Source organism: Centroberyx gerrardi, chromosome 9 (assembly GCF_048128805.1).
Source record: "Centroberyx gerrardi isolate f3 chromosome 9, fCenGer3.hap1.cur.20231027, whole genome shotgun sequence".
Taxonomy (NCBI): Eukaryota; Metazoa; Chordata; class Actinopteri; order Beryciformes; family Berycidae; genus Centroberyx; species Centroberyx gerrardi.
Genome location: NC_136005.1, coordinates 5,346,101 through 5,359,089, shown reverse-complemented (window position 1 = coordinate 5,359,089; position 12,989 = coordinate 5,346,101). Strand labels below are relative to the sequence as shown.

At 42.1% G+C, this 12,989-nt stretch overlaps 1 protein-coding gene and 4 non-coding genes across 6 annotated transcripts; all 5 read right to left on the bottom strand.

Annotated features, from left to right (window-relative positions):
• Positions 1-1,155: 1,155 nt before the first annotated feature.
• Positions 1,156-11,785, bottom strand: ncl (nucleolin). 2 transcript variants are annotated; one of them, XM_078285546.1, is made up of 16 exons: positions 11,657-11,785; positions 10,397-10,501; positions 10,187-10,310; positions 9,375-9,506; positions 8,481-8,612; positions 8,069-8,212; positions 7,614-7,697; positions 7,304-7,427; positions 6,365-6,501; positions 6,121-6,247; positions 5,640-5,776; positions 4,609-4,738; positions 3,761-3,906; positions 3,131-3,257; positions 2,353-2,639; positions 1,156-1,931 (listed from the first exon to the last, which is right to left on the bottom strand). In XM_078285546.1, exons 1-16 carry the CDS (start codon positions 11,672-11,674, stop codon positions 1,867-1,869), a joined length of 2,019 nt encoding a protein of 672 aa, XP_078141672.1. In that variant the 5' UTR covers positions 11,675-11,785; the 3' UTR covers positions 1,156-1,866. The 2 variants fall into 2 exon arrangements, with proteins under 2 accessions (XP_078141672.1, XP_078141673.1); XM_078285547.1 differs by having other exon boundaries at positions 7,614-7,694.
• LOC139931943 (small nucleolar RNA SNORA75) lies at positions 2,957-3,088 on the bottom strand. The gene has a single exon (XR_011785529.1). It is a non-coding gene; the product is annotated as a small nucleolar RNA SNORA75 (small nucleolar RNA).
• LOC139931945 (small nucleolar RNA SNORA57) lies at positions 7,095-7,231 on the bottom strand. The gene has a single exon (XR_011785531.1). It is a non-coding gene; the product is annotated as a small nucleolar RNA SNORA57 (small nucleolar RNA).
• LOC139931944 (small nucleolar RNA SNORD82) lies at positions 7,506-7,563 on the bottom strand. The gene has a single exon (XR_011785530.1). It is a non-coding gene; the product is annotated as a small nucleolar RNA SNORD82 (small nucleolar RNA).
• On the bottom strand, positions 8,735-8,872 carry LOC139931946 (small nucleolar RNA SNORA57). The gene has a single exon (XR_011785532.1). It is a non-coding gene; the product is annotated as a small nucleolar RNA SNORA57 (small nucleolar RNA).
• Positions 11,786-12,989: the final 1,204 nt, after the last annotated feature.

Genomic DNA, 12,989 nt, shown 5'->3' with positions numbered 1-12,989 from the left:
TAGGCTCATTCTCTGTACAGTCCTTTGAGACATGCTTGTGATAAAGGGCTATAGAAATAAACAAACTTACTTTAGCACATACTAACACATACTTTAGCTTGTAAAGACAGATTTTTTTTAAATCATTTATTTATCCAGGGAGGTATGTGTTTTTCCTGTACGTCCTGATTCACATTCATGTAATCCCCACCTAGGAGCTGCCCGGCACCACCAGGTCTCGACCGCTGGTCACTGAGCAACTCCACTGGACCAGTTGTTGTGTGTCAGGTTCAAGGGCAACTTGATGGTCGTTGATGAGGGAGGAGAGAACGCCGCTCATTCACTTTCCACACCCACATTTCCCTTGCCCGATGAGGGGGATTTGAACAGGCAACCTTCCAGTCACAATCCTGTTTCTCGAACCTTTAGGTCACCGTTACCCCTCCATGTATCCAACATGGTTATACAAGTAGTACTATGAGCATTTATTTGTTGAAGCAGAAAACTTCTACACTGTTCTCATCATTCAATGGCAAAAGTGAACAGTCTATTGCATCTTGTATTTCTGTGCCGTTTTCTTTGCTTTGTGATTGAGTGAATAATACTTCAGCCTCTGTAGCTCTGAATGTCAGTGTGTTAACCGTGCCACAAATAATCAAATCAATCTTAATAGCTGTCAAAAGCAAATACGCAATAACCTACATGTCAGTGTTTATTATCTGCAGCTCCACATTGAGGGAATATTATGCCATTGCCCTCCAGGTGACATACCTATGACCACCTGTTGGACACTGCCACCTGGTGGCAACACAAGGTTCCCACCTAGCAGTAACTTTAAGGACTCCCTGATCATCCCATTTATTTGTGTTTAAGCTCCGGTTGATCTCAAAGTGATGCATCATCTTTACAAATCACAACCAGGGTTGCAGCAGGTGAATCAGGGTGGAAATAAACACCCGTCTTTCAACTTGAAAGCATCATTTGTTACTCCTACTCATTACAAACCAACCTAATAAATGCAATTTTGTCCATTCCAGAGCCCTTAATTTAAAAATATAAATGTACATTGCAATTCTGTCATAGCTGCTCTTTCAAGAATATTTCAAGCCTGTAGGAACCTGTTGATACACTTGATTCAATGCTGCAGAGTGACAAGGCACAATGAGGACAAAGACATTTAAAAATCACCACCTACAAGGTTTTATTCAATCACATGAAAACCTTTAGATTCTCAGATGGGAAAATTAGTCAATGCACTACAAATATCGTTTTTATGTTACATATCTTGATTATTTGAGGCCTCTAGTCCTCTGCGACTTCTAAGACATTGACTGTGCCCCACCCAAGAAACAAGACAGAACACCTTTATCAAATTCTTAACACCCAACTGATTTGGGCCCTGACTCCATCCACTATCCATCAAAATATGTCTTGAACATTACAGTAAAACTTTTGCACCTAAAGCAAACTAAATGACAAACAAAATAAAAACAAAAACGTATGGATACAACACTTTTTTTTACAAAAAGGTAAAATGAAATCATACAAATTGTTTAAATGTACACGGTGTATCTGAAACAACGGCCGTAGTTTTCACAGCAAACTGGTTTGCCAGACGCATTCCATTTTACTCCTTCGGACAAAAACAAAATTAAACTCATATGGATGAAGGGTGCAGGTTGCAGTCGGGACATTCAGAACTCACAAGCAGCCCTCAAGCCGAAGAGGACCTTTTTGGCGAGGGAGGGAAGGTTTTAGGGGTCTAAAGAGGGGCTAAAATGCCCGTTAACAGTTAAATATATAATCAATGACGCTTTCTGGAATGTCCAACGGCTCTGAAAAGCGATGAAACCAGAGTCCATTCAAAGAGTAAAACAGACTAAGGATTTAGTCATCAAACTTGATTTTCTTCCCCTGGGGTTTGGCTCCAAATCCACCGCCGCCTCTTCCACCTAGAAGAAGAAGAAGAAACATCTTAGTTTACCAATCGACAGCCTCATCTGCAACTGACCAAATCAGAATATCCACTTTCTTTATGATGAGGATCCAGAAGGTCACAAGTGGCATTTTGGGCAAAAATTGTGATCTAATAAACAAAAACTAATGCCATGAGGACACTGTAAAGTTAAACATTAACTTATGTTGTCATGGTTTTTATGGGCTCAGAGAGCAAAACCAGTTTTTACACAATCTGTCATCCAATGAAAGGAAATCTCCTTTATTTTTACAGCTCTAACAGAGTTGGAGCAGGAAGGAGGAGTTTTAGAATACAACCTCCAAATAATGATTGGCTACCTGTGGCGAGTCCAGCCAAAATATACTAGCTGGTCTGATTTCCCCACTAAGCCCATGAGAAATTTCCCACTCCTTTACCTCCAAAGCCGCCACGTCCGCCTCCACGATGGCCGCCGCCTCCTCTTCCTCCTCTGCCGCCACCGCCGCGTCCGCCAAAACCGCCGCGACCTCCTCCTCTGCCACCGCCGCGACCACCGAAGCCGCCGCCAAATCCGCCGCCACCCCGGCCCCCGCGGAATCCGCCACCTTCACCCTTGGGCTTGGCGTAGTCCAGGGTCACTCTGTTGCCGTCGATCTCTCCGTCCTCCATGGCCTCCTTGGCTGCCTTGCAGTCCTGCTCGTTGTCAAAGTCCACAAAGCCAAAGCTGCAGAGGAAGGAAAAAGAAATGGATTATTCAATTGGGTGAATTATTGGCTCACGAAAACCCAAGATGAAAACCGGGGTGGGGAGACATTAAAGCATTTAGTGAACTGAAAAACTATAGTGCAAAAAACTATTACCTTCACAAAACAATTTACTATTTCAGTGTTTTACTCTAATAATGGATGGGCCCTGAAAACCTAAATAAACTATGTTCCCCCTACAAGGCAACAGTCTGTAGAGACAAGAGGCAAAAAAGTAATTAAATAAAAAATTAAATCATAAATGAGGTTGAAGGCCTATATCAAAGTGTCCTGTCGATTTTGTTTCACATCAGACATGGGCAACTCCCACTCAGTTGAGGTAGCTGCCTGTTTAACTGCGAGTTTTCTCTACTTCTCGTGCGAATCCATACACCGTCACTGATAGACAGAGAGGAGCTCATGAGAAGACTGGGCGGGCAAGAGGGAATAGGTCAAATATGTCCAGTCTTACCCTTTAGATGAGCCTGTGTCTCTGTCTGTGACTATTCTGGCTGCGACGGCACTGTCAAATGAATCCTTGAGGGTCTGATCTGTTGTGTCTTCATTGAGACCTTTGACGAACAGGGTTTTTGTAGGACCTGGTGGCAAAGGGAAAAAAATTAAGTTAGAACAATCAGACCAAAAGACATTGTACAGCTTTTAAGTTGCATTATGAAAACATTAGGAATTGTATCAGTTAATGTTAACTTTTTATATACACCTCAGTTAATGAAGTACTCTCAATTAAAGGACAAATACAACCCTTATGATGTGAACCATCATTAAACTGGATTTACGAGTTTCTGCACTTGAGTGGGGGAACATTCCTGAGCCTGGGCACTCGCATCAAGTCCAGTGAAAGGAAAGCTTGATGCAGCTTACATTAACAGTTTCAATTACGTTTATTTACATTTTACGCACTTAGCTGAAGTGCTTATCCAGAACAGCTTACAATGTGTGACCAGGGGGTTCAGCGTCTTGCTCAAGGACACACCGCTCTTGCGGTGATCAAATGTGACCCATTTTGGTTATGGGATTGTCTGTATGTCATTTTAGCCACATTTTGCCTCCAGTGTGGCCGTTGTGAGGTTTGAAGACGTACCGGAGTTTCCTCTGCCCCCGTCTCTCCCACCACTGCTGTTCTGGCTGTACTCCAGTCTGATCGACCGGCCATCGATATCTGTGTTGTTGAGGTTTTCCAGGGCCTCCTTGGAGTCATCTGTGTTCTCGAACTCTACAAAGGCAAAACTGTACAGGGAGAAACAAGACAACAAGGGTTAAGGAGTTGTATATTATGTATTGTATCTTCAGATTATTCGTACCATCAAGGTAGGAAGTTAACTTATTTGTCCACTAATCATGGTGACGCATGGAGCCCAGATTTTTCTAGCGACTCGCTATTTTATCAGCCAAATGGGTTTAAGATTAGAAAAAACAAACCTCAAAACTCATCAGAATTAGTCTGGTGGCTGGTAGCAATTTCCTACACTGCTTATATTCCTTATTATGTTGATGACAAGAATAATTCAACTGTCAGATGCTCCTACGTGTTGTACAGCAGACATGGGCAACCCCCACTTGAAACTAGGGGAGCTCGTTCTGACTGCATTGGCTCTGCTTCTCGTGCGAATCCATGCAAAATCACTGATGAGATCAAGAGGAGCTCATGAGAAGGGATGTTGCTGTGGTCTGGCAGATACTACAGTAGCATTACATTTTGAGAGATACTGCCAATAATGATTTATTTATGGATGGTTTAGGATGACACAAAAAACGAGACAGAAGTTCATAACAGGAAACTCCATTACGCCTGCATGCGAGTTCATAAATGATGCAATCTGAAATAATCACACCCCAGATCAATCCTGAGCGCGAAAGTGACTCAAGTGAAAGGGCATATCGACACTGGATGCTTTATCAGCAAATGCAGCTGCCATACACCACACACACCCTTTGGCTCTGCCGTTGTTCTGTGGAATCCGGATGGAGACGGCTTTCTCAAATGTGGCTTGTAGAGCTTCCTCTGTGGCGCTGAAGGCGAGGTTATTCACTACCAGGGTTTTACTGGCAGCTCCTGCCCCTGCAGAAGGGAAGGAGAAAAGACGAGTGAGATCGGACGAAGGTGGCGGAGGATCGTCTTAAAATCTAGTCATGGACCAGATCAGTACTTGACTATCTTTGAAATCGTCACAGAGGTTCAGGAAGGAGAGTTTGCATCATATCTGGCCATGCTCAGACACAGGAACCCTTTTCATTTCCCAGAGAATTAATTCAAATCTCCCTCTATTCAGATGCCAAGCCAGACCAAGTGCCTTATGATTACATCAAAAGAAATTCATGCATATATCTAAACTACAAAAGGCTATAAATTACAATTCATGCAAGCTATTCCATGCAGCTGTAATATCAAGCATATGTAACAGAGCAGTTTAAAAAAAAAAAAAAAAGAAGGAAGTTGTAAGCAAAAGGACTTGTAAGCAATTTTACATGCAAGTGTCAAACCCAATCAACTCAAGACCATGATTGCTAAGACACAGGGCTGCAAAATAAAAATGATAATCCTGATTCTTTTGCTGGATATTGTGATCAAGATTAGTCTTCATTTGAGGTACAAAATAATTTTACTGCACTTTTTTGCATCCATTAACATCTTGATTGTTTAGCCACAGCTGGCCTACTAAATAAAATGTGTCAATATTGCAGATGTGACTATCGCACGATAGCATTTGAATGTCTTAAGGAATAATGAGGATTGGGATGACCTTATTTGTACACCTTTTACGTGATCATTGTAACTGTAATTTGATGGAAAATTCAATAAAAAGACCTTTGAAGAAGAATGACTTAAGAGGGGCTTAGAGATCAACAGGACAGGCTTACAAGAATCCATACCCTACCTTTGATTAAATTACAGAACTGAGGAGTCCACAGGCTGGAGTATTACTGAAGCTTTACAGTTTCAAAAAATGACATGAGTTTACCTGCCACCTTGGCTCCTTTCTGGCTCTTTTCTCCTACAAAGTCGACCATGATTGACCTCCCCTGTACGTCGGCTCCCTGGGCCTGCTCCAGCATCTTCTCTGCTTCAGCCTCAGATTTGAACTCGACGTAGGCAATGCTGTGGAAAGGAAGAAGGAAGGTTACCTCGTCTGACACACCTACAGCTCCTCAAATTCCTTATTTTTGTCTAGAACTTGAAATTACAAACCAAATGCTGGTAACAAAAAAAGCTGGATGTCCTGTTATATTTTACAAAGACACTTGGCTTGTAAAATAGTGAAAAATGGATGGTTCACTTTGACTTGTTTATAAGTCATAGTTGTGGGAAAGGACAATTTACTGTCATGTCTAGGATCCTCAGCTGCTCACATGCCTTATTCTGACTAGGGTCCTCATCTGGGTTACGGGAAAACAAATTGTGAAACGTGATCATTTCACCGATTGGCGGCGACTAGTTCTTACCCTCTGTTTGCGCCGTTCTGGCCTGGCGGCACCCTAACGTCGACCGCATCCTCGAAGACTTCCTTCAGGTCGTCGGGCGTGGCGGAGAAGGGAAGGTTCTTCACAAACAGCGTCCGTGCGTCCCTCTCTGTTGGACAAACGTCACTGTGAGCCCAACTTAACAGCATTTACAAGAATCTAGGAAATGCATCAAATCAAGGAAGTAAAGATGCCGTTTCATGGGGTCTCGGAGAGCATCTTTTACCTTTCTTGCCCTCCTGTGAGCTCTCTTTGCTTCGGGCCCTGTCCAGCTTCACATCCTGGCCCATGAACTTCTTGCCGTTGAGCTCCAAAGCCTTCTGCATGTCCTCCTCGGATGCAAAGTCCACGTAGCCGAATTTCCTGTTGGGACAAGCCAGATAAGAGACGTTACAGTCAAACTGCAAAAAGGAAGCCAAGAGTTTGTTTACAGCATCTCAAAATGTCTTTATCTGGATCTTATGTATGCAGATGATTATTCTCAACAAATATAACATGTCAGGGCACAGTGGGTTTACAACTACATTAAAATCAGGGTTTCTACAGTTTCAATGTCAAAATCTGATACTTGTTCCAGACCTGACTTTCTTGTTTAAGATTTTGGTTGGTGATCAGTATGATTTACACTGATGGGCAATCTGCCCCTATAGCTATGTCATTGCACTCTAAAGATGACGATCATTCATCACAGCAACAAACATCAGAATATGTGAGATGATGACAACAGAATAGGCACTGTCCTATGCATTATCGGGACATGAAAGCAATATTTTCCCCATACTTTCCCAAACTCTTCAAGACCTGGAAATTACCTCAATTTTTGAATGTGTAATCACATATATTGCGACAATATTTTCCCCCATACTTTTAACTTGTGTACTTTGAGAAGTAGGGGAAGTTAAGGAATATGAATCTGCTCATTTCCAGGTCTCGTAGAGTCGTGTAGGAACGCCTGAAGATGTGCCAGCGATTGAGGATAGAACCGGCAGACGATAACACACACCGGTACCGAAGACATAGCACTGGCTTTTCTCTACCTCCGTACATTACACACATGAGTACTGAGCACCACATGCATGCCAAGAAATGGAGGGGGTAACAACATTCACCCAATTATCCTCAAGGGGCAGTGGTGCACTCATCGTAATAATAAAAAATGACATACTTGGATCCGCCGAGCCTGACGTCTACCACCTCAAGGCTCTTCTTGGAGAAGAATTTCCTCAGGGCTTCTTTGATTTCATCAAAGTCCTTGTTGGAGTTCAAGTTTCCAACAAACAGACAGAAACCTGGGAGGGGGGGAGATTAAATTTCCACTGAGTTTCATTTCATGTAGGGTGTTATGTGAATAATGATGCCAGACCGATTCAGAACATTAAAAAGGTGACATCACACATCAGTATTAAGTCCCTTGTTGATCATCATAATGAGCAATGTTGAAATTTTACTGATGGGTCAGCTGAGTCAAATCCTACCTTCGCCTTCTGCTTTGGCCTTTTTGGCAGGGGGCGTGTCCTTCTTTCCCTCCGCCTTCCTCTTCCCAGGAGTCACTGGGGCTTCTGTGGAGTAAAAGACCGTTTTGTTCAATAAAATTCAATTCATAGACACCCATCCAGCCAAGACAAGGAAGAAAGAAAATACGCAAGAGGCAAGGTGTTCGACATCATAGTGAGGTGCCAAAGGCTTGCAAAAACTACAACTGCTGGCTGTCTCTAAATGAATGAGCTCTTTCTTTCATTCTCTTATATACTTTTATCTCCATTTGGTTTTTTTTATTAATTAATGTCTTATATACCTTGTGTAAATCATTTTGATTTGCCTTTTGTTCATTCAAAATTAACACCCGCCAAGCGGCAAAATGCTGGTACAGTTTGTCTTGGCGGATAAATTGATGTAGGTCGCCTTCCACTATTCCATCATCCTAACTTACCCTCTTCCTCCTCATCATCGTCGTCATCTTCATCGTCATCGTCATCCTCCTCCTCCTCTGACTCCTCTTTGGCCTTGACCATGCCTGCCTTCTTTGCCTTAGCGGCTGCTGGGGCGGGAGCGGTGTCCATCTCCTCCTCAGAGTCTGAAATCCACAAGTGACGCATTAATATCAGAGTCAACATGCTCGCATTCAATCCACTGACCCTCCATTGACTTGCATCAGATCCATAAAAAAAGGTGACATCACACACACTCAGTATTAAGTCCCTTGTTGGTCATCATATGCATGATTACAACTGTGGTATCAAAGCAGGCCGCTCTACACTGACTCTGCATCACTTAAGATAAAAATGAGGCACTGCTGCTCCTCTAATTAAAGATTAAGAAGAAAATGAAGGGCTTCGTCTCACCTTCCTCATCATCGTCATCATCATCATCTGACTCTTCTTTAGCAGGCTGGGCCTTCACTGCGGGCTTGGCAGCAGCCTTGGCAGCTGGAGTAGCCTTCTTGGGTGGTGGGGCCTCCTCTTCCGATTCTTCATCTGGAGACAATATAAAAACGAGAATCATGAATTTCAAAAGAACAATCAATGTATAGCAGTTTGTCTTGGGAAAAGATTTACAGAGGAAAGATCAATTTGGACAGAAGTCACTAAAAAGGCGGGAGTGTGCCAGCGATTGAGGATAGAACCGGCAGACGATAACACACACCGGTACCGAAGACATAGCACTGGCTTTTCTCTACCTCCGTACATTACACACATGAGTACTGAGCACCAACATGCATGCCAAGAAATGGAGGGTGTGCAGCGTGGGACTGTGGTATTGTCAAAACCACCAAGGAAAAGGAAACCAAGAGCTCAGTTGATTACATTTAGCTCTGATGAAAACATAGGGGTGGGAATTGTCTCAACTAATTGGATTACCTTATGGTTAGGTACATTGTGTTGTCATGGCACTGATGCCAGCCTAACTACAACACAATTGCACAAGGGGAAGTTGTCATTTTGAATTATTGTAACTGAAGCTACAAAAAAATATTGCCTGTAGAACAAATGTTTTCTGAAATGCTTACAATCTGTATAAAAAATAATAATTTAATGATTCAGTTCAGAATAAATTTTATGGAAGCTGTTACAAAACTACAAAATAGCTATACTACAAAATAAAATACCAGTTCTGGAAAAAACTAACAGATTATCAAATCAAATGTCTTGCTAATATTTTAACACCAGAAACACAACTTAAGTCCATTTTTATTTCATGGGGACCTTCACACTGTTTTGCAATGTTGCGAGCCCTACCATCATCATCGTCATCATCGTCATCCGACTCCTCAGCCTTTGCAGGGGCCGCCTTGGCCGGTGTGGCTTTAGCTGGTGTAGCCTTTGCAGGGGCTTTCTTTGGTGGGGCGGCTTCTTCTTCAGACTCCTCCTCTGCAGGTTGGATTGACAAAGCATTAGACCTCATCACACCATATTACAGATCACAGGACAACAGGCAGACGGCTAATAAAGAGCTAATTACTATGGACTGGACAATATGTTTATCTCACGATATGCAATATGGGGTTCACGATACAATGTAATAAATGAAAGTGCAATGACAACAAATTGACTGTGCAGAATTATGTAATTTCTGAGCCACAGACCTTTCTAGCAATGGAATTGGCTTGCTACAATGTAAACAACGATGTATACATTGTCACAATTCTTTTTTTTCTGCCCCACAATATGCATAGTCACATTTTTTTTTTTATTGTGATGTTAAATTTTGATATATTGTCCCATCCCTACCAATTATACATAAAAGTAAAGGGTGGTTACATTAAGTTACTTCTGCTCCAGATCCCCATTTGGTCCCTAATGCAAATTAATCAATTTTCTCTTTATTTTTTCTGACAGAGAACACATGGGCAAATCTCCCATTTGTGTCTGTTTAGGGGCTTCGGCCCATTTCCATTAGAAATCATAGAAGCGGCTTGATTGTTTTAAAACTCTACAATAAAAGTCAACACTCAAATCTTATTGAGTGATCTATACCTTAGAATGACGTGTAAATTATGCGACCATATTAATATAATCACAACATCTAACACTTCAAATGCATCACTTACCAGAATCATCCTCCTCGTCATCATCATCATCTTCACTTTCTGCTTTCTTGGCTGCTTTGCCGTTCTTTACAGCTGGGGCAGCTTTAGCTGGAGTGGCCTTCTTCACCACTTTCGCTGGTGGAGCCTAAAAAGAAAACATTTAATTTTATAATTTCCACAAAAATCCATAAATAGGAATATTTTAAAGCTGCAACAAAGCCTCAAATATACCTCTTCCTCCTCCTCATCACTGCTGTCTTCTTCACTTGATTCCTCCTCCACTTCCTTAGGGGGCGGAGGCGCCTTTTTCTTCTGGGTCGCTTGTTTATTTGCTGCCTGCAAGAACAAGGATAAAGCATAAAAAACAGCATTTTTTGATTATCATAAGGAAATAAATCAGCACAAATCCAGCTACAGAATAGCACTCGTGGAGCTGGTAAGTTAGGGATTCGGTGTTTGATTAATTTATCTTGCTCAAGGACACTTCGGCATCATGTTTGCTTAAACCATGCGGTCCGGTGGAAGGACGGTCTCTTTAACCACTAGGCCACCCTCCTCCCAAAAGATAACCGTTAGAGATTTAATCAGATAATAAGTAACATGTGGTGAGACTTGAGATCAGACCGTTTTTAGCTTTTCGTTTGTCTGAGATGGCAGCAGGTTTCTGGGTTTTGATTTTGCGCCTCGCCTCGTGCCAGTCGGAGCAGGCGCAAAACCCACGTGGAGCTCAGGGGGACGGGAAGCTAGCATGTCGGCTAGCTTCACCCATTCGCCAGCCAGTCACATTTACAGGCTACACGCACGTTTACAGCCACTTGCTGGCGAGCGTCGAGCAAAATGGAAGAAACGCAATGCGCACTGACACAAACACTACCACGAATTAAACTCACACGAAGCCGTTAATATTAAAGCTGCCCGGAGGGAATAAGCTGCTCTGCTGCTGGGCAGTTGAGACTGTTTTACGGTCGTGCTAACGCTAGCCAGTTAGCCAGCTAGCTAGACATTAACATACCGTCTGCTTCAGATGTCCCATTTTCAATTTTATATTTAAAATGTCGCCATTAGTCGACAAACCGTCAAATGACATGTCAGTTTTCTACCTGTAAACCACACGCTTATGTCGTGCACGCGCCTGCATGCCATTTTGAGTAGTTGGCTAGTAGCAGCTAGTAGGCCTAGTAACCAACTGCAAGGGGCAAACATGGCTGACAATTCTGAGTCTAGAAGAAACGTTTAGTGAGATATAACGTTAAATAATTACTAATCGTGGTAGTATATTCAGCAACACCGTGCATTTCAACAGCCGCACTCGTACATAAACGGTCGAATGAATGTACATAAACCCCGGAACATGCGCAGACATTTTGCCCAGGTGCCATTTTCCCGTCACTAGCAACGCAGTAACTTCTCCGTAAAAAGGCCTCATGCGTAAACACAGCTCCATATCACAAAAGTACACATTAAAATTAAAATAAACGGCATGCGTCTTACCTTTGCTAACTTCACCATGATTTTGCTGCGTATTTCAATGAAACGCAGAAATTGGACGTATATAAAGAGGTAAAGAGATCACGGATGCATGCACGTGGCTCAGCCTACTCCGTGGGACATTGAGAAAGAAAGACAGATATGACGGAGACGCGCTGGTTACTTTCGTGCTCTGCGCGTTCACGGCGTCCCGCCCACACGGCCTTCTCCGCCAATCACACGTCAGAATATTATGACGGTATTTGCATAGTGCTCGCGCATCCCACATCTTCATCCATCGCCTACACTGACACGCGAAATAGCATTTATTGCATTACAGAAACAAACGACTCATTGTTTAACTGCAGTTTATCAACAAAAACAACTGCATAAATACACCAATGCATACATGTTACCATAATCTATGAATGCAAAATGATTAAATGAGGTATTGCATCCAAACACTGGATTTAACCTGTTGAAATACTGAAATGCATGGTCTCAAATTATTTCAAAACGAATTATTGGTAGTTATTGAACGTTTGTAGTAAAGTAGTAAACTGTCGCTAATGTCATAACAGCTGCAGTTTTTATTAAAGTTGTTATGTGTTCAATAATAAGCGTCTTTATGCCCCATGGCGGACAGCTGTTTATATGGACCACGTGGTCGCAGTCAGCCCCTATCAACCATCAACCACGTGTACCAAGAGTGTGCGCGGATCGATAGGCTGTCCACTGAATATCAAACCCGTCCGCTGGGATAACGTTTTGGAGAAAGGTATGGCCAAGCGAGACTAGGATAAACCTGAAAAAGTAACTACTAATCCTATAATACATGTATAGGATCATTGAAAATATCCGAGCAAGACCCTATAGTCATGTAATAAGATAGGAGTGTTTGAAAATGAGTTTGAAAAAACATAAAGTTGGATAAACTCACCAGACACACTTTTCCATTGGGGTCAATCTGAGTTATACTTGAAAAAAGTAGAATTTGGTATGTGTTGGGGAATAGTGATTTTTTTTGGTGACTAGGTCTATAAATTATTATTGTTGTTGTTATTTGCAGTAATAGCCATAGTAGTATTATTATCAGTAGTAGCCTAATAGTAGTAGGCTTAGTAGCAGTAATAGTAGTAGGCTAGTAGTTGTAGTAACTTAGTATGGGAGTATTGATTCCTTGTATTCATACTTAGTTTTTCTTAATTGCTGATCATCCTCACATAGTTATTAGGTTATTAGCCTATTCATTAGTAATAGCAGTAGTAGTAGTAGAGGCAGTAGTGGTAGTAGTAGCTGTAGTAGTAGTAGTAGTAGTGGTAGTAGTAGTAGTAGTGGTAGTAGTAGTAGTAGTAGT